This window comes from Phoenix dactylifera, unplaced genomic scaffold (genome assembly GCF_009389715.1).
Source record: "Phoenix dactylifera cultivar Barhee BC4 unplaced genomic scaffold, palm_55x_up_171113_PBpolish2nd_filt_p 000300F, whole genome shotgun sequence".
Classification (NCBI taxonomy): Eukaryota; Viridiplantae; Streptophyta; class Magnoliopsida; order Arecales; family Arecaceae; genus Phoenix; species Phoenix dactylifera.
This window is the reverse complement of record NW_024067777.1, coordinates 512,843-538,265: the sequence shown is the minus strand read 5'-3', so window position 1 is coordinate 538,265 and position 25,423 is coordinate 512,843. Positions and strand designations below refer to the sequence as shown.

The window sequence follows — 25,423 nt, the reverse complement described above, 5'->3', positions numbered from 1 at the left end:
TTGGCCAATTAATCAAACAAATTGTTTTTCTTTTATTTCAAAGTTCGCAAGAATGTTTTGAGTTTGACATCCTAATCTAGTGATCAGTTCCAAGATGTCTATGACTGGACTCATTTTTTGACAGTCCCAGACAGGATTTTCTACCACCACACAGATACACCTCTAGGTTGGTTCCCCTAGCCCAGTCCATTCATGCATCACCAGCCCTCCTTCAACATCCTAGCTTTCTCTAGAATGTACTTCCCTTCTTTGTATTTCTGACTCTCATCATATGCCTTCTCCTGCAGCATACATAATATTTTTTAAAAAATAGTGCATGAACAACCAATTAAACATAATAAAATGATTAGAACAATGGAAAAAACTTATAATCAGATGGAAGAAAAAAATATCACGTGTAACCAACTAGGCTAAACTATACATTTGACACTGCAGAATCCAAATTTACATGATACAAAATGTTAGAGCTTTTATGGATATCATGAATTATGACAGACACCTCATTTCATGAAAATATCTAATGAAGGAGCCCAAGCAGGATTTCAGTTTTTCAAAAGAGCTACAAGCATGTTGACATTTATTATCCAAATCAGGTTTTGCCACAGGATCTGGCCCATTTGGCCAAGCCCAGAACTCGTTAGCAACAGAGAACAACTTGTTTAATATTGAATGTATTGCAAATAGCATACACAATATTGTAGAAAATGCCTCTTAGCTTCACACCCTTTATCACTCATTAGCATCACAGAAGCATTTATAATTTCTGTTGTCCTGTCGCTGTATATGCTAAAAGAGCTTAAATTGGATCACATTTTTCAGTCTGTCATAGCCATGCACAGACTCAATTATTTCTGAGATAGAAACAAGCCCTATAGGAGTCTTGCTATATGATTATAGTAATTCTAACTGCATATGCTACAAATTGTGTTTAGTGATCAACAAATAAGGATCCAAAAAGCTGATCCCAAATTGTTCGGATAAATGCAGTGTGACTGTGACTACAATCTACCTCCTAATCGTAATCTTTAAACCAAGGAAGGCCGAACCGGCTTGAACCGTTCGGTTCAGCCCGTACCGAGCCGATCTGGTGGAAAACTGAGTCGGTTCACCTATTGGAGTCGGTTCCGGACCCGAACTGGCTAGAACTGATTCCAACCCGACCAGAACCGGCCGGAAAAGGCCCGGACCGAACCCTCTGGAACTGTTTGGAACCAGCCGGTTTCGTTCGAAATCAGTGTGAATCGTCCGATTTGCACCGAGTCGACCCCGTTTTGAATCGGGCCCCTTCCCCTTTTCTTTGTTTGGTGATAAAAGGATGTTGGGAAGATCCGAGAAGGCTTCATTTTGGCTTGTCCGTGAAAAATCTTAAGAGGCTAACTATCCGAATCTTTCCCAAACGGTCCCCTCGAGTGGCTGTGAGCGCAACTGGTCCGACCAGATTCTAAACCGGGCCCCCTCTCCTTTCTTTTGTTTGGTGATAAAAGGATGTTGGGAAGGCCGAGAAGGCTTTGTTTTGGTTTGTCCGCAAAAAATTTTAAGCGACTAGCTATCCGGATCCTCTATCAAATGGTCTCCTCAAGTGGCTGTGGACACAACTGGTCCACCTCCGCCCTCATCCACAGTAAGCAAAAAAACTGTTTAACACAGAAGCACTTCAACGACCTTGTATATGTTCATTACAATCTGAGGTTGAGACTGAAGTGCATTCAAAAAGAAGTAGAGCTAAAGTATACAGATCCGATCAATAATGCTTACATTAATGATGAGGATAATCCTATGATCAGATGGCTTGTGGGCCAGCAGCAGGAGTCGGAGCTTGATGAGAGAGGATCGCCTCCACAACCGGTTAGTTTTGTAGCCAACGAGGTTAGGGTCGATGCTGGACAATGAGCAGAGAGCAATATTCTACGCATCCTTCCAGCTAATTAGCCACAACCACAGAAGAGTCGATCGCCATATGACTCCTTGTTCGAGATATCCTCTCAGAGATATGATTGAGAGATGTTTGATGAGGCCACTACGCTATTCGGTCGACTCGATCGGAAGGGCGACATACATCCTCCCAACAAAGCCAGGCAAGTGGGGCACGAAAGATAGGCAGGCAGTGAGTGGCATAAAGAGTAAGAAAGCAGCTGCCTAACACAAAAAAAAACAAAAGCACCTGCAGCCCCAATGGAGTATCATGGAGGAGTCAGTTTACTTAGATTCAAAGACCAAGAGTAGCAGTTCTGGTGGTCATGAATTTGCTGGCCGAGGAAGTGGAAGACATGAGACCACCATTTATGAGACAGCCGTATAGTGGTCTTCAATTTATCGGTAAGTCATAGTTTACGCATGTTACACAGGACAGGAACACGGTGCATGATCTAGCGGAGCCCGCGAGGATCCGATTGCATATAGAAAATAGACTCCTCGAGGTCATTTATGAGGACACGATACAGCTACAGATGATCTTGCACGTAGAGTTGGATCCCTAGATTTATCAGATTTCAAGTTATATACTGGATACTATTATCCAAAGCTACAGCAGCCTATGACCCATATGGATATAAATATGAATATGATGTGTCTAAGGCATCTTTCGGTGGCTACTACCTTATGCAGCCCGAAGGATCTTACACGTCAGATTTTGCTATCGGCTTATTCGGATGGGCCCCCTCACAATCGTTTTATCAGCAAGAGGACACCTCTCAGAGCCAGAGCTTCAGTGAGAGATCGAGAGTGCTTATAACCTGGACCGAGTTTCTTATGTAATAAACATACAAGACTACAACGCCGCTTGGTTAGAGAGGTGGGCTGATGTGCCTCCGACTATACTAATGATTCGAATATCTACGAGAGATGTCACTTACGATATTTTAGATATCGGTATATATGTTGTACTTTAAATATATATAATTGATCGTATTATTTTATATTTTTTACCTCACTACTTGATTTGAGGATATTTCATGTTGCTTCTTGTAGTATGCAACATTGCACTAATCATTTTATGATTTGTATCGTTTTAAAACAATAAGATGCATCATTTAGGTTAAAATGAAATTATATAAATATCAAAAAATATTAAAAAAAATATCAAATTAGACTTAAAATTATTGAAAAAGTTCAAAAAGATTGATTACCAATTAAATCAACTTGAAAAACTCCAAAAAAAAATGGATGTGCTGGTATGAAACTGCATGCCCAAGCGTACCGTGTTGGGACGATACTGAACCTGTACTGTACCAACCTGTCCACCGATCGGTACGGATCTCGGTATCAGTTAACTATGCACTACCTCAAATGGACTCATCCCTATGAACCTGTTGACTGAATTATTATATGCAAATTGTGCTACATGAAGAATTGAATCCCCAATTGCGGGTCTGTTTGTGAATGATAAGCAATAGAAAATTTAAGCTTGGTACCTCTAGATTTTTTACCCATGTCATCCCATGTTAGGATTTTTGAGTCTGCACATGCATTTGCACACCATATTCATGAGTTGCATTAGAAAATCTACAAGTGCATTCATACGAGTAATGCTCACTATAAACTGCAAGTTGATTCCCACAGGCGTGATAAGAAGTTTCAAACTGGAGATTATGTTATGATCTGCATTCGGTCTGAGCGATTTCTATCTGAAACTGTTAAGAAATTTCAGGCTCGTAGTGCTGGGCCATTCAGGGTGTTGCACAGGATTGGCACGAATACCTATATCATTGAGCTCCCATTTAATTTTGGTATTAGCCCAACTTTTAATATTAAATATTTGGTTGCTTACAAGGGCCCACCAATAATCTCCGATGACCCATTTGTCGAGCCCTCTTCTAAGCCCGATAGTCTCCCTATTCCTGATCCCATACCAGCTTCGATCCCTTTGCCCCTCCAACCAACACAAAAAGAGCAAATTGATGCCATTTTACCAGTGATGGAGGCATCGAGCACTTGGGTCGTTGGAGAGGATGGCTAGAGTTCGATTTCACTTGGATCATGCGAGAGGAGCTCCAGCAAATTGATCCGGACCTGTTGGAGTACTACCAGAGCCATACCGGGCCGCGCTCGTCGAGGTCGACTTCTTCCCACCCGGAGAAAGTTGGTGTGGACACCATACCAAATCATCCGTCACTCAGGCCTACAGTCGCCACAAAAGGATGGTCCAGCCAGTTCATTTTGGTTAGAGTGATTTTGCTTTATTTTGATAGCCTTTAGGCTTATTTAGGTATTTTGTTATCTTTGAGGGTCTTTGTGAGATCAACTTCTTTGTAGGGGTTTTTTTCGTATTTTGGGTCTTATATATATATATTGGACCATATGTTGGTAAAGGATATGCTGTCAATGAAGTAATTTTTTCCTTGAGCCTTGGTGCGAAGCCAAGAGCAAGAGCTAGGCATGAAGCCTAGTTCCCTTCCTCGCCTTCCTTATATTTTCCTTCTTCTCCCTTTTCTTTCTCCTTTGCAGTCCGGCATCAGGCAGACTATGCTTTAAACAAAGCATTTGTGGGTAATTCTTCACCCTACCTTTCAAAGAACAATTAGATGCTGGCTAAATGATTACAAGGTGCCCACATGTGTATGTTCCTATTTAGAACCTTGAAGCTCCTCATAGGTAGTGGTTTACCACCTGGGACCCAGAAATGCTTCATCACAGGATGGAGGCTCATATAAAGGCTACCAGAACTGTACTGAACAAGAGTCATTCAAATGCCAACTATGAGGCACATGACAAGTACCATGCTTAAATGGATGCATCAGATATAGCATAGTTGTTAAAATCCTGGGGTCCACAATTCAGATGAGAGAGAGAGAGATCATAAAACAAGTGAAAACTTTGCAGCCAGTAAAAGAAGATTTGATGCAGATCTCACTTATGGCCCATTTCTACACTCAATGTGCAGGTCATTCTAAAGAAGAAATTCAGGCTTAATGGAGCAGAAAGCTACAATAAAGCCCTGAAAACCCAGAGGGAAATAAAGAGCGAGCAAGCAAGACACAAATACAAGACAAAGCTTTGAAATGGAGATTAAAGTATGGAAAAAAATTTTAAGAGTAGTGAGGGTCTATCAAGGAAAAATATTGGCAATAAGGAAGAATCAGAAATATTAAGTATCAAAGGAGAATGCATTTAGTGAGAGCTTTGTGGCTAGTAACAGAACAACAAAGCATCAATATCTAAAGAAGTGAAAATACCAAAAAGTAGAAAATATAAAGTAGGCACACTTATTGATGCATCCTGCAAGGACAAGCATGGAGGTAAGGATGGCTTCAACCTAGAATAAACAGGTAGTATATATACAAATGCATCACACACAGGAAGTCTCAACTACAAGCCAATTCTTATTTCCAGGAACACCATCCTAATCAGGTTCTAAGTCCATTTACTCTTGATTCTAAAGAAAGTGTTGTGAGGGACGATATCATGAATCTTCTGAACTAAATAAAGGAACATGGAGAGGGCACCAAACTGAGTTAGCACTAAAAGCTTCATGAATGCAGCAAAGAATCACATAAGTGATGCATACATAGACCTAGGCAAGCTTAAGCGATGCTTGTTTCTTGAGCCAATTCTAGCAGGCTTCTGCATTTACCTCATATACACCACTTTGAGCTTGAAGAGGAGGATGTCCAAGAATTGCAAAACAAAAAAGGGCATGAAGCAATTGTGGACATGATGTTAGAGCCAAAGTCTGAAGCTTAATGGAATACCAAAGTACAAAGGCATGTTTTCTTAGAAACAATCACCACAATAATCAATTTAAGACACAGCAGGTCCTAGTGAAGTAGTTGTCTTACTAAAACTTAGGCAACAGCATATTGGGAACTAAGCCGAAACCTAAACGATAACCAGCCCGGCAGGATGGAGCAGCTTGATGGCTGCACCTAGAGCTTGAAGCAATAGCCACCATACAAATGCATAATAAATTAATTGCTCAGATAATGGAATTGATGGAAATTATTGAAGAGTTATTAACAGAAGGACCACTTAGTTTTATTTAAAAAAACACATTTGCAAAACCCACTTAAAAAAAGAAAGCGAAAAAAGAATGCAAGACCCACTCAATTCCATAGGACAAAGAGATGTATCCAAATCTTTAAAGTTGTCCAAAAGTTGTCAACATAAGGATGAATCAGAAACCAAGAGAAGCCATTATACAAAGGGAAATATATTGGCATATCTGATAGGGCAAGAATGTCTATTAAAAAAGTGATTCATTAGCACCATATGTTCTAGCATACGTCTAACTTGATAGGGCCTTGCTCATTTACAGCTGAAATTAAAAGATCTCCATTGTTATCTAGGAACCATAGCACATTGCTGCTTGGAAAACTGTTCATACTACACTAGCCATTAAAAGTATCCTGTTGTGCTTTTTCTTTTGGTACCACTATTTAAGGAGAGTTGTGGGATTTTAAAATAGAGTTGAACTAGGGTTTCTGTTTTGTTATAAAACGGGGCTCGTATGGTCTGATATAATCAGACTGTATGCAGATTATGAATAAAATAATGAAGTCCTCACCCTTCTTTTTTATTTATTTGCTGTTGTGGTTTGATTCTGCAATGGAGGTGTGAGGCCTTCAAACCCTATGTCTGATTCCTAGGTTCCAGAATGAGTCCAGTATTATCTTTTCCCTTTCTTTTATTTTTAGTCTTCTTTCTGCACTGATACCATAGAGACTTATTTGGTCTTGCTCCCTTTACTCTTATTCATATCTTATTGATCTTTCTTTTGGGCTTCATTTTACAGAGAATTTTTTTGGTCATACAAAATATAAGATTTTCTTAGAATATTCCAGAAAACATTCAATTTCAGATATTCAATTATATAAAACCTTTAAATCAACTTAAGGTCCAGAATCCGAAAACATAGGTCAGATAGTAGCTATCTATTACGTATTCTCTCCGACAAATGGTCCTTCTAGTTCAGTTTTATTGACCACTCAGGTCTGCAAGTCCTTCTAGTTCAGTTTTATTGACAACTCAGATCTGCAATTGAAATTCCAGCACCTTTTAGGTTTCGATCATATCTTAAAACCTTCTAGATCCCCTTCCCCCGAATTAGAGTCAAGTTTTTCCACCATGTACAGTTATCGAAGGCAGTCTTGGTATCGAAGTGAAACGGGTCTTTTGACATGAGCACAATGTGATGACTAGTTGATTAGCATGCATGATAAATTTGATGAAATGGTGGAATCTCCACAAGCTTTTAAATACCATTGTGCAAGATGAATTTGTGGCCAGACTGGAGCACAAAATTTCCAAGTCGGAAGATTGTTAGGACCGTATCAAAGGCAAAGTGACAAAGCACAAACAACCCCAGGACATAAGAGGCAAAGGTATTACATCGTCAACAACTCGGGGACTTCACAAAGCACATGCAGGAGATATTACGTACAAAAAGACAACACCAATGTCAGCATGCAATAGATTTTTTTCCATATGAAAATCAGATTGAGGACAACAAAGAGAGCATCATGTTTCAGGGAGTGAAAGAAGAACCAAAGAAGGGAAGCTTCTACATCGAAAAGAAATACATGTTGCTTTTGCAATCAAGACGCCCACGGGTAGGGAATCATCATGATTCTGAAATTCTCGTTGAAGATAGAGCAGTCGTGGTTGACACATCACCAAACTCAATGAAGATAAAAGAAGTTTGCACTCAAGAGGATATTATGAAAGTTGTGATCGTAAGGTTGCTTATGTTGGGTCTGAAGAATTATTTACAAGTATAGCAATGAAGGACATTTCTGAAGTTTCAACAAATACAAATTCTTCCAACATGCAATTATCATATGACTTGTCACTTCTGGTTTCTTTGAATAGTGAGACATATATTCAACTATATATATCTTCCAAAAGATCACAAGATACTTAAGTCTACTTCAGACATCCTCTTAAGGGATATCTCACTATTATTACACTAAGGAATCAACCAGAGAAGCTTCAAATTCGACTTAAAAGAACTCAAGGCGAGTTCTTGCACAGTGGAAGTGAATGATGGAAATCCAAGTTTTTGCCATGTTGCATCATAGGGCTGTGACCAGGAGATTTTATTAGATTTAATTTTAGTTATCATTGTTCTGTATGTTTCTTTTATTTCCTGGTTATCTTCAATTTTAGTGGGTTATTTTGGATTATAGGGCTGAAATTAAAAGATCCCAATGCTTACCTAGGAACCTAATTGCTGTAGCACATTACCATTCACAGCACTGTTCACAGTAGAGTAACAGTGAACAATAACTGCCCTTTATTAGAGGCAGTTTTAGGATTTTAAAGTAAAGTTGAATTAGGGTTTCTGTTTTGTTATTAAAAGGGATTCCTACAGTTTGAAATAATCAGACTTTATGCAGATTATGAATGAGATAATGGAGGCAGTGGTTTTTTGTTGCTTTTCTTTACTTTTGTGCTGTGATTCCACTACATAGGTGTGAGAACTTCAAACGTTAGGTATAATTCCCAGGCTCCAGAAGAGTTAAGTTTTATTGAAAATTTAGAAATTCCAGCACCTTTCAGGTTTCAGTCCTACCGTAAACCCTTCTAGATCCCCTTTCCTCGACTATCCTACGGCAAATTGAATGCAAACTTTCATAGTCCAATCTTCAGCCAAGTGATGCTTGAAAGAAAGAGAGCAAATAAAGTTAAAAGTTAATTTTTATGAACTTCTAAAAGCAAGGTCCATAAAACCCATGAGATAATCAAAATTTAAAAAAAAAATTCAGAGGACATACTTTCCCCCTAGGCAACTAAAATCTGGATCAGCTTGAACTTGACCTGGTCATAAGCAAGCTTATGGACCATGTTGGGTTAGTAAGAATAGAGTGGAGAGATACACATGTGCAAAGAGAGAGAGAGGGGGATAAGAGGGGTGGCGTGAGAGAGAGACCCTTTCTCCCCTACTAGCACCCACTACACCCCTGCCAAGGAGCTTAATTGTTGCAAGCCCAAATCCTAGGCCAACTCTAGCCATGTACAAGCATGCTATGTACATCTGACGCTTCCCAAACCTCATAGTGGCAGGAAACCTTTGCATTGGGCCACCCATCTCTTACAAGCATGCTATGTATATTGCCAGAATTTTCATAGTTCCATCAGAGACGGGGGACATATAATGCATGATTCAAGATGTATGAAGGCAAAAGAAAAAGAAATTCATGACTTGCTACACAGTCATCAAGACTCCAAGAAAGTCATTGAAACTCACGTTTTACTGATATTGTTGACAATATGGAAGAAATATTATAAAGGAGAAATTGAAGTGGGATTCCTAGATGTTTTATATTTTCAGCATCTTCAAATTTTTCCCAACATTTGAGGTAGACCATTTGAAAGCAGAGAAACATCAAGAGAGGAAACTATTGCAATTTCATGGACTATATGGGGGAGATTATAACACAAAATAAATAAACCATGAATCTACTCAAGGAAGATTAAAACGTACCTTGATGGCCTGAGTAGCCATGGTTGATCACTACAGTGATATCCTGTGGAAGATGAAAGCACAGAGATGGGATGGATCTTCCTCTCCTCCTCCTTTATGCTTGTTTCCTCAATGGCATAGGTGCCTCAAGGAATGTAGATATTTTAACGTCCTAAGGTTTCTCTATAGGTAGATATATACAGGAGTGGAGTGGGGACCTTGCCCAATTAGTAATGTTAATGGGTCCACTCATTACAGCCTATTAACCAAATCAGACCTACACCAATACTTGCTACACCACATGACTAAGTCAATAGAGCCTGAATTAACCATAAGATCACAAATTAATTATGGGCTTCTTAATATTCATTTAGACGACAACTTAGCCCGTATTATGCAACAAATCAAATTAAAATCAATCCATAATCAATGGAAGCCCACCTTTAAGAAATTCCAACATTCTCCAACTTGGGCGACATTTATTAAGACTTTAATTATTTTTAAGAAAATATATTTATTGGATATATGTAATTCGAAAATGACTCTTGGGCTAAGTTCACCTCATGTGGCCACATATACAAATGTCCTGAATGAACAACATCTTAAGTCAAAAAAATCCGGTCCGACAAAATAACCAACATTGAATCATCGCAGTATTTATATCATTTACTGATACAAGACCCTCTATGGTTACAAATGTTAGTAATCTTATCGATATAGATCTCAGTGATGTGGTACATGTAGTGTGAACTCTATATCCTTATGTGATCAAAACATACAAAGTTCATCATCAGTCTACTTTATAGTCTCAAATGAAACCCCTTTATGCTTTCAAATGGAAATTGCTATAACAACTTTAAGCTTATGTCAAAATTTCACCTTTATATATCCAGACAAATCATGATATCAAAGCAATACCTTTATCCTTAAGCAGCAACTTTATGCTTAAGACTTTCATTTAAACAACATGTACAAACAACCATGTGTGTACAAATGTAACTGTGATATTGCAATATGAAAATAATGGAAAAAAAACTTTAAGGCATCCAAATAATATTTAACAAAACAATGCTCCCACTAACCAAATACATCAAAAGATTCCAATACACTCATGTTTTCCACATGTTTAACAAATACATTGAATCTAAGTCCTTTAGTCAATAGATCCACCAGCATTGCATCAGTTTCTATGTGCTCAATAACGTCTCCCTTTTTAAGACTGTGAGATGCTTTATCGCTATATGTTTAGAGGCGCTGGAACTCTTATTATGCTTTGAAAAGAATACAACTGCACTAATATCACAATAAATCTTAAGTGGTTTCAAAATACAATCAACAATCATAAGCCTTGAGATAAAATTTTTTAACCAAATATGAGTTGTAGCTCCATAACACCATAACATGCCATAAACTCTGCTTGCATGGTAGAAGATGCCACAAGAGTTTGTTTCAAACTTTTCCAAGAAATAGTGGTACAGATGCCAGTACCAGATCACCCGTCACTCAGGTCGACAATCGCCGCAGGAGGATGGTCCAGCCAGTTTCATTGTGGTTAGAGTGATTTTGCTTTATTTTGATAGCCTTTGGGTTTATTTAGGTATTTTGTTATGTTTGAGGGTCTTTGTGAGATTAGCTTCTTTGTAGGGGTCTTTTTGCATTTTGGGTCTCATATATATGTTGGACCATACGTTTGTAAGGGGTATGCTATGAATAAAGTAATTTTTTCCTTGAGCCCTGGTGTGAAGCCAAGAACAAGAGCTAGGCGTGAAGCCTAGTTTCCTTCCTCCCCTTCTTCTTATTTTCCTTCTCCCTTTCTTTCTCCTTTGCGGTCCAGCATCAAATAGCTCCTCCAGCCATCATAAAATATACTAAAAGTGGAATTCTTATCATCCATGCAACTAGCAAAGTCAGAATCACAATATCCAATTACTTCAAAATTATCAGACCTTCTATATGCTAGCATAAAATTTTTGATTTTCAATAAATACCTCATAACCTTTGTAGCTGCCTTCCAATGCTCCATACCTGGATTTGTCATATAATTACCAAGTACACCAATAGCATACTCTATATCCAGTCTAGTGCAGTCTTGTGCATACATCAGACTGTCCACAACATTAGAATAGGGTATTCGCTTCATGGATTCTCTTTCTATATCATTCTTAGGGCACCAACTTCTGCTGAATTTATCTTCCTTGACCATAAGTACATCTCCAAATTTGCAATTATGCATATCAAATCTACTCAGTACATGATTAATGTAAGCTCTCTGAGACAACGCCAATACACCACGGGTTCTATCCTTGTGAATCTCAACACCAAGTACAAATGAAGCTTCTCCAATATTCTTCACATCTTCAATATGAGAACATCTGCAACTGTCCATATCAAACTCTACAAACCTAGCATGGATAGACCCAACGATCTTTGTGCCTCTATTAGGGCGACAGAATCTGTATCCTTTAGAATTTTCTAGATAGCCAATGAAATAACAGTGAGTTGTTCTAGGTCCAGACTTATTCTCTAATGGATTATAATACTAGGCTTTCTTCCCACCAACAACTCAAAAGATGTTTTAGGAGCTGCCTTACTAGGAACCCTATTCAAGATATAGATGGCAGTTGTTAAGGCCTCACCCTAGAGATATCAATAAAATACACCCACTCATCATGGTTTTTACTATATTCTTAAGAGTGTGATTACGCCTCTAAGCTACACTATTTTTCTCAGGTGTTCCAAGCATGGTATATTGAGCAACTATTCCACATTCCTGCAAGTACTTGGAAAATGTTCCTATTTGTTGGCCAAATTCACCATGTCAACCATAATATTCAGCACCATGATCACATCTCACAAACTTAATTATCTTCTCACGCTTCTTTTCAACCTCAGTTTTAAGAATTTTAAACTTATCAAGTGCTTCAGATTTTTCTTTGAGAAGATAGATATATCTATAGCGAGAAAAGTCATCTATAAAAGTAATAAAATACCTACTACCACAAATATTAGAATCTAGGAGTCTACTAATGTCTGTATGAATGAGTTCTAAAAGTTCATTACTACATGTAGACTCCTTTCTTTTAGATTTGGTAAATTTTCCCCTAAGACAATCAATACAAGTGTGAAAATTACTAAAGTCAAGCAAAGGCAGAATTTCATCATTAATTAACCTTTGAATCCTCTCTTTAGAAATGTGACCCAACCGCTTATGCTACAACATTGAGGATTTATCCTAGCCAATCGCTTTTTAGAGACAATACCATCTACATGCATAGAAAAGAACTCATTTTCTAGAGATAATGTTAAGGCGATATAAACCATCACATAAAAGACCTCCACCAACAAATTTAGATCCAAAAAACAGTTCAACCTTTTCATTACCAAAGATAAATCTAAAACCACTAGAATCAGGTTTAGAAATCAAATTCCGTCTCATGGACGATACATATGTAATATTTTCTAAAACAAGAGTAAATTCTGACTCCAACTCTAATCTAACACCTCCTAAAAGTTCAACTAGAACTCTGACTCCATTTCCTACGAACATATTGACTTCATCATCACGACTTCATCATCACTTGCCCTCCGCTTGTTTATGAACCCCCTGCAAAGAATTAGTATTAAAAATAGATGCCCCAATATCCAACCACCAAGAATGTAATGAAACATCTACTAAACCAGATTCAAAACAAGGGCTGGTGAAGCACCTACATGCATGTTCTTCTTCTCTAAGCAATTATTATATTTGAAATATTCAGATTTCTTATGACCCTTCCTTTTGCAGAAAAAGCACTTCAAAACCTTCTTAATAACAGTTCGTGGGCCTTTAAAATTCTAATATCCACTTCCAGAATTTTGAGTTTGACTTTCTTTTTTAAAACCATTACCCTTTTTCTTGTTATGTGTGGGATCCTTAGGGCGTGACTGATACACCATATTAGCACTCTCACCCTTTTCCCTAAGATATTTTTCTTCCTCTTAAACACAAACAAAAATAAGTCCATTTATATTCCATTTATCCCTCTGCACATTATATGTAGTTTTAAGCTGACTAAATTGCATAGGAAGAGAATTAAGAACTTGATGCACAAGAAAATCTTTAGGCATAGGGATCTCAAGACTACTAAGCTTGGATGCAATACTCTCTAGTTTCATGATATAAGCCCTAACACCACTAGTACCATCATATTTCAGATTGATTAATTTATCCATCAGCTCTCCAGCCTCAGCCTTATCAGATTCTACATACCTCTTATGGCATCAAAGAATTATCTAGCCTTACCATTGTCAGGTATAGCATCTAGAATCGAATCCGATATGACCTCTTCATGATCATTAGGCTAAGTCAATTCGCTCTATCCCACTTTTCATAGGCAGTCTTTTGCTTTGGAGTATTCTTAGTAGTAACTTGAGATAGAGGATCATCCCTCAGTGCAATATCCAAAAGTCCAAACCCAGCATTAATTCAATATCACGTTTCCATCTTTTATAATTTGTTCCAGTCATAGTTTCAATGGAGTTAATTAATGGATAAATATAGGTAACCAACATGCTTGAAAACATTTATACACATTACTTTAATGAGAGCCCTTATTTCAATGCCGCAAACTTCCTTTGGCAAGAACATAACCCACATAAAGTATCCTCTCCAGCATACAGTGGAATCAACTAGTAAGGTATCATTAGCTTTCGGAGATCCATCTACTTTGGTAGAATGGATTCCTGGACTATGTACACTCATTAGTCAAAAATACTCCACTTCAGAATTATAAAACACAATAAACTCCCTTTGAGAAGATGATCACCGTGGATGGGCCACTTTGGTCCCCAATGCTTCTCAATCCCTTTCAAAATCAAAAGAAGAAACATGCAAATCTCAATGGATGGGCCACTTTGGTGATCACCATCTATTAAAACCCACAACCCTCCAAACAAAAGAAAGATGAACTAAATATGCCCATAAATCTATTCATTAACCTTGATGCACCAATAACATGCAATTTACAAAAAAAACTTAAAATGATTCCCAATTTTTGAAACAAAAATAGAGGAATCCTGCAAATCTTAATGAATAGGCCACTTTGGTGGTCACCACTCATTGAAACTTGCAACCCTCCAACATAGGAATTTACACAAACCATATCATCATTCAATCCAAATGTGAGATTACATAAAATTTCTAACATGTCCAAGGACCTTTATGCAATAAAAATTCATTACAGAGAGCGATACATAATTATTAGAGTACTATTTCGTAATAAAACTTTAGAAAAGGACAAAATACATATTTAGGAACCTTTTATGTAATAAAATTTCATCATAGGGACCAAAATGTAATTTATAGTGGACTTTTTGTGAAATATTATACCTTTCAGAGGCTTAATTGATTTTTTTGGGGTCGAAAACCAAAACCTGAAACCCATTTAACTCTTCTTCCTCACAACTGGGTGGAGGAGGGCGCCATACCCAGTGTCCTGTCCTCCCCCAAACCACCACCGAAATCCTTTGGATAGCAGCCCGCCGCCTTCTCAGCCCTCCGACATCTAGTTTTTCGCGATCGAGAGAACCGCTACTAGCGGTCCTTTCTTTTCATCTCTTCTTGAAAATCGACGGAAGAAGACTGCCCACGCGGCGGCTCGGGCACTTGCCGGCTCACGGACGGCGTGGCCCAAGCGGCCGCCGGTGGCCTTTTCGGCCACTGGATGAGAGGAAGGCACGACAATGGAGAACCTGAGCGTCGTCCCTTCTTCCCTTTTTTTCTTTTTTTATTTATTAACTGCTTCCTCACGCCCCTTTTTATTGATTTGATTTCTTCTTGATTTGATCTATTATTTTGATTCTAAACTCTAACAAAATCTGGCCTATTATACCAGATGCTGCAATTTCATGGACTACGTGAGGGAGATTAGAACACCAAATAAATAAATCATGAATCTACTCAAGAAAGAATGAAGTATACCTTGATGGCCCTGAGCAGCCATGGTTGATCACTACTACAGCGATATCCTGTGGAAGATGAAAGCAACAGAGATGGGACAGAACTTCCTCTCCTCCTTTATACCTGTCTCCTCAATGGAATAGGTGCCTCTAGGAATGTAGAGATTTTATTGCCCTAGGGTTTCTTTACAAGCAGATATATATAGGAGTGGAGTGGGGACCTAGCACAATTAGTAATGTTAATGGGTCCACCCATTACAGAGTCCATTAACCAAATTAGGCCTACACCAATCGCTACACCACATGACTAAGACAATAAAGCGTGAATTAACCATATGATCACAAATTAATTATGGAAAAGGTACGTGGTACCAACGTACCGGTGGGCATTGGTACCGGTACGGTACCAAACCAAACCGAGCCAAACCGGTACTGTACCAACGGGGCTAAAAGGCAAAAAAAATTTGGAGCCGGTACGAACTGGTCGGTTCAGGCTGGTACCGGTTCGGTACGGGCCGGTACGCGGTCGGTACAGGCCGGTACGGGCCGGTACCGAAATATGTAGCTGTACTGTACTGGTAGGATCCGGTACCGGTATGTACCGGCCGGTACCGACCCGTACCGACCGGTACGGCAGACCATGATTATGGACTTCTTAATATTCATTCAGACAACAACTTAGCCTGTATTATGTAACAAATCAAATTAAATCAATCTATAATCAATGGAAGCCCACCTTTATGAGAATTTCCAATAGAAACCCCCCAAAATAAAAAAAGTAAAATTGTAAATAGCCTTTTGTGCATATCTTCATATGCATGTGCAAGAAACTTTAAGACTTATAGTCTTTACAATAACATTTTCAAAAATCTAATTGATTTAAGTATTATGAAAAGAATGAAATTTATGAAAAAGTGTAATTATATATTGCTTACATAGCATGTGAATGGCCCATAATGCATCTGAAAAAAAATGTTCTTGTACAATCATATGTCTAAATTAAATATATCCAAACAGATAACTTGGGAAAAGGCATTGGCCGAGTGGATTTTGGCTCTGCCAATCCCCACCGAGGAGAGGGCGGACAGGAGAGTATGGAGCAACACTGGGAGACCGAGGGTGAGCACTCGAGAGCTTCAGGGCCTGGCGGCGAGGACCCCGACAAGGCAGATTGAGGAGGCCTGGATCTGGAGCCTGCGCGTCCATCCCCGGGTTGCCATATTCATATAGAAAGTGACTTGGGGGTGCTTATCTACCAGGGGTATCCTAACGAGCAGAGGGGTCCGGGTTCCCCCTGTATGTGAGGCCTGTCTAGCGACGGAGGAGATCATCTGCCATGCCCTCATTGGCTGCCCGCAGGTGGCCTAGATTTGGTGGTATGCAGGGATCTCCCTCGACGTCAGGCATGGCAGATCCCTATTGGAGGTATTTCTCACTCGCCTGAGGACGTTTGCGAGGAGGTCAAACATGGTGGAGTGAGAGGTCCGGTGTGCCTATTTGGCCTAACATACTTGGCCAGATAGGAACATTCAGATCTTTGAGGATAGGTAGCTACATTCGAGGATGATGGCGACTAGAGCCTTGTTTCACGCATCGGAGGTCATCAGCAGTGCACCATCTCGATCTCCTGAGACGACTAGGGATAGTTGGGTCTTTCATCCAGCGGAGTCAGCGACTAGGTTTATCCTTGTTTTCTGAGAGCCCCCATTTTCTAGTTTTCTTAAGGTGAATTCCGATGGCAATGCTGCAGAGCAGGCCGAGAGGGAAGGTGTTGGCTTTGTTATCAAAGACCACCACTCCAGATTTGTGGCGGCTGGTGGATGCCGAATCTACGACACCTCGGCCATTAGAGCGGAGCTGCAGGCGGCATGGAAGGGTGTATATCTATCTAGAGGGTGACTCGGCCTCTGTGATCGAGGGGATCAGTGGGTGGCATACCGTGACGAACGGGTTGTCTCTGATCCATGACATACAGAGGATGTCCGAGGATTGTGGCGCTTTCAAGGTCGCACATATTTATTGGAAGGCAAACATAGCCGCTGACTGGCTGGCCTCTTATGTGGCGCATCACTCTAGAAGCTTCCTCTAGGTGAACCAGGCGGACGTTCCCTACCCGTTAAGCCAACTTCTTTTTTTTTATTTTGTTGGTTGTCTCATATACGTATGGTGTGAGGAGCCAGTGTACCAAAAAAAAAAAAAAACTGCTACATCTATCAATTCTTAGAAGGCCAAAAAAATATTGAATTATTATTTTGTTATGTTCTTATAAACTTCTAACAATGGTGTAATCGTGTAGGTCTACATTAACAAAGTATAAGATAAAGCTGAATAAACATGTAATATGATAAACATCCTAAAAACAGTCACTAAACAAGTTTGTAAGTTTTGGAAATAATGAACAAAGTCAGAAGCTATACTCAAAATTATCATCTGGAAAATACTCTACATTATTAGCACAATTTATTATTCGTCCACAAGTGTAATGCAGAAAAGATTAAAAAATGTGAAATGAAAGGAGCATTGATATATATGTCTAATATAGACTTCATTCCCATACAAGCATATGAATATGAAGATGAGCACTCAGAAGAAATATGATGAGAGATTAATTTGTCTTCTCACTTACATATCTCCAACCCAGAATTTGTTGGCAGCAGCTACAGTAGATATCATTCACAGTGTGTAATCCAGTCACGAGGTGGCGATCCTCATTGGGGCCCAAGGAAATGTTCACCCTGAAATTCCATAAATAAGGTTCAAGATAGGAGTTTAAAACAAGAAGCTCCACCATATAAGCTCTCCTAGTTGAAAGATCAACATAAACCAAAAATTATTTGATTTTCGACAAGCTATTCTTAACGTATCAGCTTTCCAAAAGATAATTTTCACATGAAGGAATAAGAAAAACTGGAATCTACAGAAGTTCTGTTTTTGAAGATTTCTTTTGGCTTATAGTCAAACACTGAATATTTCTCGAAATGTCTAAATTTTGAATGTTAAAAACAGGTGGCAAACATTCATAGTCAGATGTCTAAATGAGTCAAAACATCCAAAAAAATGACATGCAGAGCAACATATCAATGAATGATAGATTGTTTTTAAAGGCAAACCATCATAAAATGATAATCCAACCAATCACAAAAGTGTTCAATTCCTAGTTATTTTAGAGACAAGTAGAAAGACACACAAAAGAAACATATGAAGAGAGCAAAAGCACATGATCTTTATTTTGTTTCCTTTTCTTTCTAAGGAAAGAGCTGAAGTACATGTTCACCCTGCCATTAATGTATTCCATCAACAACAACTCAACCAATTGCATATTAGCCGGGCCAGATTCCCCTATGTGGAAAACTTGCTGACCTTCCAGTAAACATTGGTAAAGTTTCAAACAAAAAATCACCTCTTGCAATGTGTTGCATGTTGGTTTGGCTTTTGGGATTTCACACTGCATTAATGATATAATTCTGCATCTCATATGCAACAAGCAAAAATCAATTTAGCAAGGATTTTTATATACAAAGCCTGTACCAGGGTAAATTATGTTGCTAGCCCTTACAAAGCTGTACTACTATCTTGTCTCTCAATTCAAAATGCAAGTTTTACACAATTCAAAATGTCCCCTTGATCCTCCAGTTACTAAGACCACCATTTGCGTTCCCTATAAAAAGTCGTGTCAATACAGCAAGTTGGTTCATCTTTTCTTTTACATATCAATTCACAATATAGTTCTAGCAGCCTTCCCAGAGTCAGAATCTCATAATTGCATGTCTTGAGGCAAAGTCCTGGTATTGTGATCTGGTAACTGATGTGCCGTGTAGCAGCAGATATAAAGATGTGTTATAAAGGAGAGGCAAAAAGTAAGTTTCTTCTTCAAGCCAATCTAGGAAGGAAATTAATTGTACCATGTGATAAAAGGTGAACACAATTTGCTTCCCTGGTCTTCAAGTATACAATGCCAGTTCTCCATCCACATTACTATTACACCTTTATACTATACTAGTTAACTTTTTGTTTGACAAGAAATAATTCACAAAAATATAATGCACATAGAAACTACAGAAATACATGGCTACACTAAGATCTTTGCATCCTATAATTCAAACATGAATTATCAAAGGGATTAAGAATTTTTTAAAAAAAATCTGGGGACTACTGAATGCAATAATGCATCTTGGATAAACTATAGGTTATAAATGATAATTATAACTCTGTATTACAAATGATTCAATTAATTACACCTTTACATAATTACATCATGGAAGATCCAAACTTCTTATTACCAAAATTAAAGCAAGAAGCAATCTAGTAATAAGTCAATTCATTTCACATATCTATTCTATGTATACATGCATTACACAATACTATTCTTATCTCTAAGCTTCTGTAGCATTCACAGTGAAAGTATGCATATCAAAAACATTTATTAATAAATCGAAAGAAAGTTACATTATCCAATTTCTTAGATAACAAACTATGCTTCATCCGTGAACACACTTAAAGAATACCAATATAGGATAATGAAAGTCATGCATGCAATTTAAGAAAGAAAGCAAATGTAGGAATTATAAATAACAAATGCAGGTTAATAGATGCACATTCAAAGGTTAAAGCAACATAAAACAGATCTGTTAATAGCATAGCCACTGAGTATAACAGAGGTGACTGAATACAGGTTATACGGGCAGAAGAAAAACAAATATAAAAATATATAGCAGTTGCACATCAGGGTATCTGATTAATCAGATATACAAGCACATAAGTTCATAAAATAATGAGAACAAACTACACATAATCAGTACTTAGGGAAACTTTAGAGAAGCATTACAAGTTCAAATCAGAATGTAAAAAATGATCAGATGAGAAATGTTATTTGTGAGATTAAGTAGATATATGCCTGGAGAATGAACATTTTCTTTTGCATTTATGCAGTTCTAACTGAACAGAAAGAAAGTCATGATATAAATGCAACCTCATTTACTTAAACAACATATACCTGAACCAAAAGGACTCCGGCCATTCTAGTATTTGACAGTAGACTCTAGTTTGTCATTGCAAATGGTATATGGATTGGTGCATAATGCACAATTGCAAGGAAATAAATTCTTAATCAGGCCGTGGCGGCTTATGACTGCCATAAGCTTCAAAAGCTATCATTCAGTGCAATACAGAGTCAGAAATAGCTTATAGTCAGATAGATCAGCATTTTCTAAACTACAACAAGAAGAGAGGTTTGCAATTGTCGCTATTCAGAATGGTTGCATATCCTTGACTATGGGTGTCCCTCTATATGGCTTCTTTAGAATTTCTTGAAGCATAATCAAGCTGGTCTACTATCAAAATCGGTATATGTATATTTTTTGTTCATTGGGTTGTTGAATTGACAAGTTAAAAAGAATTCAGCATGCTGCTGTAAATGATATAGTTAACATATTATGGTTTTTACTACTCCACAAATCATGTTGGCAAAAGTGCAGGGCATCATAATCCTTATTGAGTGTTCAAATTGCTTAAGTATAGAAAACACTCAACTTCTTACAAACAAGGAGAATAGTAAAATGGTTGGATTAGAACTGCCAATTGATTTTATAGGCCTAATATGTCTTTGTAGTTGCTAAGCAGGTAAAAGATTAATCCCAATTATGGTTAGTTAGTCTTATTGCAGCACAATCACGTATTAAATTACACCAGAGATCCTATAAGGGACTTTCTTAACTGAAATAAAGAAGACCAGGTTAATTTATATCCATTCACGTAGCAAATTCAGACTAGAGATTCCTATTTGTCACCATGTCTTATAATAGTGGACAATGTGCAACCAACCAGGCAAAGTTCAAGAACCAGTGTGTGACTAGTCAGCTTAGGAAGGTTCTCTTTACAGAAAGCCAAACAAATATCAAGTAGCAGGATTTCAAAATGTAAAAAACTTTCCAGTAACAATTCTAGGAAACAATCCTTTTCCTCCCTTGATTACAAACATTGCTGCACTAATGTCCTTTCATTTCGTCCTTCTAAAGGTCAACATTAACTTTTCAACTCTTCTACAATATCTTATTTCATGGCAACAAATGTTTCTTGCTCATCTGACATCTGACATTACAGCAGTCAATCACCCAGCAATTTGTATCCTCCAATCCATGCATATGCAGGAATTGCCGCTAGGCATGCTAAAAGGATATATGCTGAGAGAATTCTAATAAAATTTCATTCTCGTGTTGTTTTTAATCCATTCTTGAAATCATAGAATTTTGTTTCTATCCATTTATCTTTACAAGGTAAGATCGTTGTTAATTAAATGTTCATGCATTCTAAATAGATAAATTCACGTCCTACAAATCAACTTTGAGTCATACAATATCAGCGGAATACTTTGGACAGAGATTTATAATCTGCCGATCCAAGTTCCAGTTCAGGCTACCTAGAAGTGTAAACACTATATACCCACACCATTTAGTAACTCATACAATCCAAATACCAAAATCGCAACATCAACATATCAAGAAAGAGGCAGCAATCATACAGCACCGACACTCATTCACGAAACACTAAAAGCTGCCAAATTTCCAAAGAATCCCAGGATCGCAAGAGCGCATCAGGGTGGAGAAAGAACAACTCACACGCTCTTGAAAAGATATGCCCGGCCAAACCGCCCGTTGAAGTCCTTCGAGATGATGACATCGTGCGAGGCCGAATCAACCTTGCAGCACTTGCACTTGAAGACCTTCGGCCCAGGCAGCGACTCCACGAAGAGCAACCCCATGGACGGCTCAATCAACCTCTCAAGAACCGGAACCCCCTAACCCTAACACTAAATCTCCGATCCTCCTCCAACCAGGGACCCCAGAGCGGCCCCCGTCTCCGCCAAGAACCAACCAGGCACCCAGAAAACCTCAATCGGAGGAGGAGAAGTCGAAGAGACCGGAGATTTCCCGTCGAATCGCCATTGGAGAGGAAGGATCGGATCGGAATCAAGGGGACCTTTTTGGGGTGGGGGGATGGTCAAGAAAACGGAGAGAAGCAGCGTGGAGGAATCTCTCTCTAGCTTTCGGTTGCAAAAAGAGGAGATGAGAGGACCGGTTTAAGAGTCAAAACAAGGGACCGGGGGTAGAAAGCGACGGCGGGTATTTATAGAGGGGAGTCCGGAGAGGTTTGGATTACCGACGGTCATTTCGGCAGCGTGTGTTCGCTTGGTTGACGGTTACGTGGCGAGTTATTATTGATGATATTTTAAAATAATTTTAAAGTTGGAAAAGAAATATTTAATGTTATAACAGGGCCTTGCACTTTTTGGCAACCATGGCCCAGAAAATGTATATATGCATGAGAAAGGAATATATTTCATCGCGGAAGCCAGTTTTTTCTTACAAATCCATAAAGTTTCGTTAGGAGTCGTGGAAATTTATCAGCTTTTTAATATTCGGAACCATGGTATGGGTGGTTTCTGCAGTCATCCTATTACCAGTCCATGGAAAGTGGTTTGGTCCATGAAGGCATTCTTTTTTGTTGAAGAATGGCTCAAAATATCACTCATTAGAAAAATTTTAGGAATCAGGTAACAACCTGCATCACTTATAATATTTTTTTTTATCAGCATGATTTTTTGTCAACCTATATTAGTTTCCTTTGTTAGCATAATTTTGTTAGAGTAATTTTAGGAATCACATGACAACCCTGTATCATCTATAATATTTTCCACTATTAGTGAGATCCTATATTAGCCGATATTATTTTTTATATATGGAATTTGTACACAAATATATATAATCCCTGTAAGGCTGCAAATAGGTCGGGTCCTCACATGACAACCTGTATCATTTATAATATTTTTCACTATTAGTGAGATCCTATATCAGCTGATATTATTTTTCATATATGGAATCTGTACACAAATATATATAATCCCTGTAAGGCTGCAAATAGGTCGGGTCGACTCGCAACCTGACCCGTTTTGGAAAACCTGCGGGTCCGGGTTGGATTCTCAAATTGGACCCGAACATTTTTTTAGATTAGGTCTGGGTTTACTGAATTTAGACCCAACCCGATCCGACTCGACCTATTGTTTTTTTGGATTTATTTTGGGCCGTTTACACTATGACCCGATCCGACCCAAAGACCCGACTCGAACTCAGAATCCCGCACTGGCGCACTGCTGACTACTGCGGCCTGGTCTTGTGGACCCACAACCCAAACTCGGAGCGGTATAAATGGAAAGCACAAACATCGCTAGGGTTTCTTCTCCCGAATCCCTATCGCTATTCTTCATCCTCCGAGCGCCGCCTCCTCCGAGTGCTGCCTCCTCTGAGGGCCTCCTCCAAGCTCCTCCTCCTCCAAAGGCCTCCTCCGAGCCCCTCCTCCAAGCGTCGCCTCCTCGGAGCGCCTCCTCCTCCGAGCGCCGCCTCCAGACTCCCGACTCCCGACTTCGGTGAAATACCAAGCTTCAAATTCATAAAAGAAGAACAAAATCCTTCCATACATTTTCCAGAACCTTAGCATACAATACAAAGCTTCCATGAAAATAACCATATTCGGTTATGAAGGAGCTTTTGTAGATGGGATGCGTTTGAATTCTTGCATTGCTAATGACAATTTCCCCCTTCTATGACTAAATCAGCACAATTTTGATCCAGATCCGACCCGAACCCTAAGTTTTTAGGTCGGATCTGGGTTATACATGGATCCGACCCGATCCGAATGACCCATTGGGTCAAAAATTGTAGGTCGGGACCCAACCTGACTCGATCCAATCTTCAACCGAGTCAGATCTGGGTCCAAGTTTAGGACCCGAACAAGAAACCGGGTCGGGTTGGGTCCTGAGTGACTGTGACTCCGACCCGACCCGACCCATTTGCATCTCTAAACTCCTGAGATGTACCAAATATGAAGCAACAAAGAAATAAAATCACTTTTCTCTCTCTCTCTCTCTTGTTTTCTATTATTCTCCAATTATTTCAACATAGAATTATAGCCACCGATCACGTAATTTGCTACCATCATCCCTTTCACTTTTGCTATGGTTATCGTCGTCACTCGCAGATCATCTATTTCTCATGCCTTGTTTAGGGGGTAGTCGAGGCTCTGGCCTCGGCGGCTTTCAAAGCCCCCTATCCTCTGCAGCGAGAGTGGTCAAGCCTTAGTGTCCCACTACTCGGTCCTCATCTTCAAGGCTATGTCATCCACTATTGTCGCTGCGGTCGATCCAGCCACCACCCTTGGTTCCGACCTGAACTACCTCCTGAAGGACCTGCTTGATGACATGCAAGGTGATTACCGAGATCTGATGGAGGCCACCTTTCAGCGTAACAACCTGCACCAATTTGACTGCGGGCCTTTTTCGGGTCATCGACATGTACGAGGCCATGCGGGACCTCATCCCGGACCTCGACCCCCTTTTTCCAACCAGTACTCCACGTTCCTCCGGACGGAGGCTGCGACCATCTCGATGTTCCTGGCGGTGGCAATCCGGGGGAATCTTCATGGAACTGGAGGACCTAATCCGGCAAGGACACGCCGACGCCATCGGAGATGAGAAAGTTAAGCTCTTAAGCACCCGCTTTCGATGCTCCTATTCCTCCATGTCAGTGACCTCCTCCTCCACAGCCATGTTAGGCGAGGATAGGCCAGCGCCATCGAAAATGAGGGAGTTAAGCCCTTGAGCACTTGCTTTCGGTGCTCCTGTTTCTCTATGTCGGCCAAGGACACGTTGACGCCACCGGAGATGAGGGTGTTAAACTTCTTGAGCACTCGTTTCCGATGCTCCTATTCCTCCATGTCGGGCAAGGACACGCCAGCTCCACCGCAGATGAGGGAGTTAAGTTATTTGAGCATCCGCTTCTGGTACTCCTGTTCCTCCATGTCGGACAAAGATATATCGGCGCCACCAGAGATGAGGAAGTTAAGCTCCCTGAGCACCCAGTTCCAGTGCTCTTGTTTCTTTGTCTTGTTCCTCCGTCTCAGGTAAGGACATGCCGACGCTATCAGAGATGAAAGAGTTAAGCTATCTGAGCACCCACTTCCGGTGCTCCTATTCCTCTGTGTCGGGCAAGGACACGCCGGCACCACCGGAGATGAGGGAGTTAAGCTCCCTGAGCACCT

The 25,423-nt window shown here is 39.5% G+C and overlaps 1 protein-coding gene across 1 annotated transcript; it reads right to left on the bottom strand.

Annotated features, from left to right (window-relative positions):
* Positions 1-22,407, bottom strand: LOC103724285 (putative yippee-like protein Os10g0369500). Its single transcript, XM_008815497.4, has 3 exons — positions 21,949-22,407; positions 17,961-18,069; positions 1-281 (listed from the first exon to the last, which is right to left on the bottom strand). The coding sequence occupies exons 1-3, from the start codon at positions 22,089-22,091 to the stop codon at positions 198-200; spliced, it is 336 nt and encodes a 111-aa protein (XP_008813719.1). The 5' UTR covers positions 22,092-22,407; the 3' UTR covers positions 1-197.
* Positions 22,408-25,423: the final 3,016 nt, after the last annotated feature.